Source organism: Sitodiplosis mosellana, unplaced genomic scaffold, assembly GCF_009176505.1.
Source record: "Sitodiplosis mosellana isolate CC-2019 unplaced genomic scaffold, AAFC_SMos_1.0 Smas_scaffold_5203, whole genome shotgun sequence".
Classification (NCBI taxonomy): Eukaryota; Metazoa; Arthropoda; class Insecta; order Diptera; family Cecidomyiidae; genus Sitodiplosis; species Sitodiplosis mosellana.
This window is the reverse complement of record NW_022600445.1, coordinates 1-3080: the sequence shown is the minus strand read 5'-3', so window position 1 is coordinate 3080 and position 3080 is coordinate 1. Positions and strand designations below refer to the sequence as shown.

Genomic DNA, 3080 nt, shown 5'->3' with positions numbered 1-3080 from the left:
GCGCAAGCAGCAATGACTTGATTGTAACGCTTGCGATCCATTGGCTTTCCGAACAGAATGTTGTCTTGAAGTGTGGCGTTCTGAATCCAAGCCTGTTGCGAAACGTATGCAATTGTTCCGGTTGTATTGACACGACCCGATAATCGGTCCATTTCACCCAAGAATGCGGAAATGATCGAACTTTTTCCTGCTCCGACGGTACCAACAACAGCAACCAAATTGCTTTTCTTCACTTGCAAATTGATATTCTTTAGGCAAGGTTCGTCATTGCCCCAACTGAATGTTCCATTTTCAATTGACAAAGGTGCTGCTGCGATAGCGAATGAAGATAAATTAAACAAATTGAAATTATTTTTGACATTTACAATGATATATTGTTACAAGTTAATATAGTTCTTACCATCAGATGGGTCATGTGATACATTTTGTGGGTCCAATTCTTCGCTGTTCATAAATTTGTTGATTCGGTTCACAGAAACACTAGTCTATATTTTCGATAGGTGTATAAGAATAGATTAGTAATTTATATATTTGGAGGATATGAAAACACACCAAAATATGCATGCAAGGCAAAAGCGAAGCACAAAGCACCCCAAAAGAGGATTCAATCAGATTAAATGCGTGCAAAGATAAGCAACAGTGACAAAGTAATCAATACAGATATTAGAAACAGTTGGCATGAATATAGATTTTGGTAGAACAATAACAAAATTTTCATAATCAAATTATAACAACTTTCCTACCGAAGTAGGTATCTAATCAAACCAAATCATAAAACACAAAACACAAACAATCGCATTATATTAGAAATCGACCATTGAGTACTTACTTGAACCAGATTCGAAATTAACATCGGCAACATTGACAGAGGAAACCGTAAAATGTTGAAAAGAGATAGAGAAACGAAAGCCGTTTTTGCATCCAATATGTTATTATCGTCAACAAGAACGAAACAAGCAAAGGACACTAGGGCAACCTTCGTTTCGAGAAAAAAATTACGTGTTCGCAGATTATTATTTTGTCCCACAGCCACATAGAAAATAGGAAAATGTAAATAATAAAATTAAGAGAGAATGGAGAGGAGTTTAGGATAGAATAATTTGAAAATTTTCAAGCCTATGAGAGATTTTTCACGATAAATAATTTTGTTGAGATTTGATTTGATTTTTCGTGTGTGAGAAGAGAAACAAGAGAATGTTATTTAAAGTTTAGGAAAATCGAATTAAATTCAGCTATATTGTTGTGAAGAAGAGCAAATTGTGAAAGAGAGAAACTTGTAAAGGGATGAGCAATAGTGACGAGACTCATATTTAGATGAGAATAAACCATGCCACCAGTTTGAAATTGGATAAATCTGAAGAACCAGTAACTTTGCGTCTTGCATACAATTCCGTTTTTGTCGGTTGGACAGCTCAATATACTTTACCTCGATCATGTATACAATCAGCAATGGCAACATAGCCAATGGCATCCGAATAATATCGAACAATGTGAGACAAACGAATGCTCTTTCAGCGGTTAAAATATGATCGTCTCCGGAGTAGACGTATGCAATGAATGTGACGAGTGACACCTTTTGATATTTAATGAATGTTTTTTTTGGAGGGAATTTATATAAAAGAAATGAATTTAAAAAAAAAATTCAACAAAAAGTGTTCATTAAAAATTGGCATTGTAAAATTGAAATCCAAATCTTGGCCTAAAATCTTTGAATTATCGAAAAAAGAAAAAAAAATCACGGAATGTTAATGATTCATACCAAGAACGGAGCACAAGACCAAATAAACGATGTTCCAGCATTCAAGTAGGCGGCTTCTTTCAACACCTTGATTTCCTTTTCACGAATTTTTTGCACTTGCTCCTCGAAGCTGGGCTCCCAAGCATACAGTTTAAGTACTTTGATTCCACTCAGAATTTCATTCATCAGTTTGACACGCTCGTCTTTGTTCTTCATTTGGCGAATTTGAAGAGATTTAATTTTATTCGCAATAACTCCGTTCACTGGGATCAAGATTATCATAACGGCCAAACCTGATTGGAAATAAATCGATGCCATGAACATCGATGTTTTATTTGAATTTTCAAAGTTCTACAACTCACCAGCCAAAACAGACGGTCCAAGCAAGTCCCACAAGAAGTAAACTGCCAATCCAATTTGCAATGGAGCTGACCAAAGCATGTTGATATAAGTAGTAAGATCCATGAATCGTTGCGCATCGACAGCCATCAAGTTTACGATTTCACCGACCGTGGATTCCTTTCGGGCTGTGTTTGATAGGCAAAGTGCCTTTTTGTAGATTGCTCCAACGAGTGCGGTACGGATTCGCAAACCAACCAAAAACATACGTTGAAAATATTGTGAGAGAAACAGAGTTTGTGTACTGGCCACAACGAATAAGAGCACGGCATAGAGAATACCACGCCACAATGGTTCTTGGTCTGGATTTGTTATATAAGTAACGGTTTCAGTTCCATTTGCACTATCTACTTGTTTTACTGCTGAGTTGTCAACAAAAGAAATGATGGCACGAAGCAATTGGGGTGATACAAAAGTTAGAACATCTTGTGTCAACTTCAAAATGGCGCCAAACATAAATGTTGGTCCGAATGCCTTGCAAATAGGTGGCAAAATAGATGCGATACGTTTCTTCTTTTGTTCTGGATTTATTGTGACACTGGCTGAAGTTCGTGTTTTAGTGTATTGAGCATTGCCAGTGAACGCGTTTTTGCTGTGGAAAAAGAATGAATAATGATGAGTGGACGTTAACGGATAGGACTTATTACTTGAAATTGTAACGAAAAATTGATAATTTCATCAAGCACTTACAGATTATAACCGGAAGCCTTGGCAACAGCTCGATCCCAGTATTTCAAGAAGACTGGCATCACTTCCTTCGATGAATCTTCTGGATTCATGTCCCATAAATCGCTTTGTTCAAGTGGTTTGCGATATCCTTTCCATGCCAATGCGTCGAACCAAGCGTACGAAAGTCGAGATAGAAAACTGGCTCCCAATTCAGGATATGGCTTGTTCGATTTCGGATATTTGGTTTGACGCGGTTCGCGATCAGCATAGCAGT

At 37.1% G+C, this 3080-nt stretch overlaps 1 protein-coding gene across 1 annotated transcript; it reads right to left on the bottom strand.

The window, feature by feature from the left end:
• Positions 1-4: 4 nt before the first annotated feature.
• LOC129572556 (multidrug resistance-associated protein 1-like) lies at positions 5-3077 on the bottom strand (the record flags this gene model as incomplete). The annotated part of the gene is made up of 6 exons (XM_055452535.1): positions 5-310; positions 401-485; positions 1427-1573; positions 1760-2031; positions 2101-2729; positions 2828-3077. Coding segments are annotated over 6 exons (1689 nt in total), but the record flags the coding sequence as incomplete, so codon positions are not given.
• Positions 3078-3080: the final 3 nt, after the last annotated feature.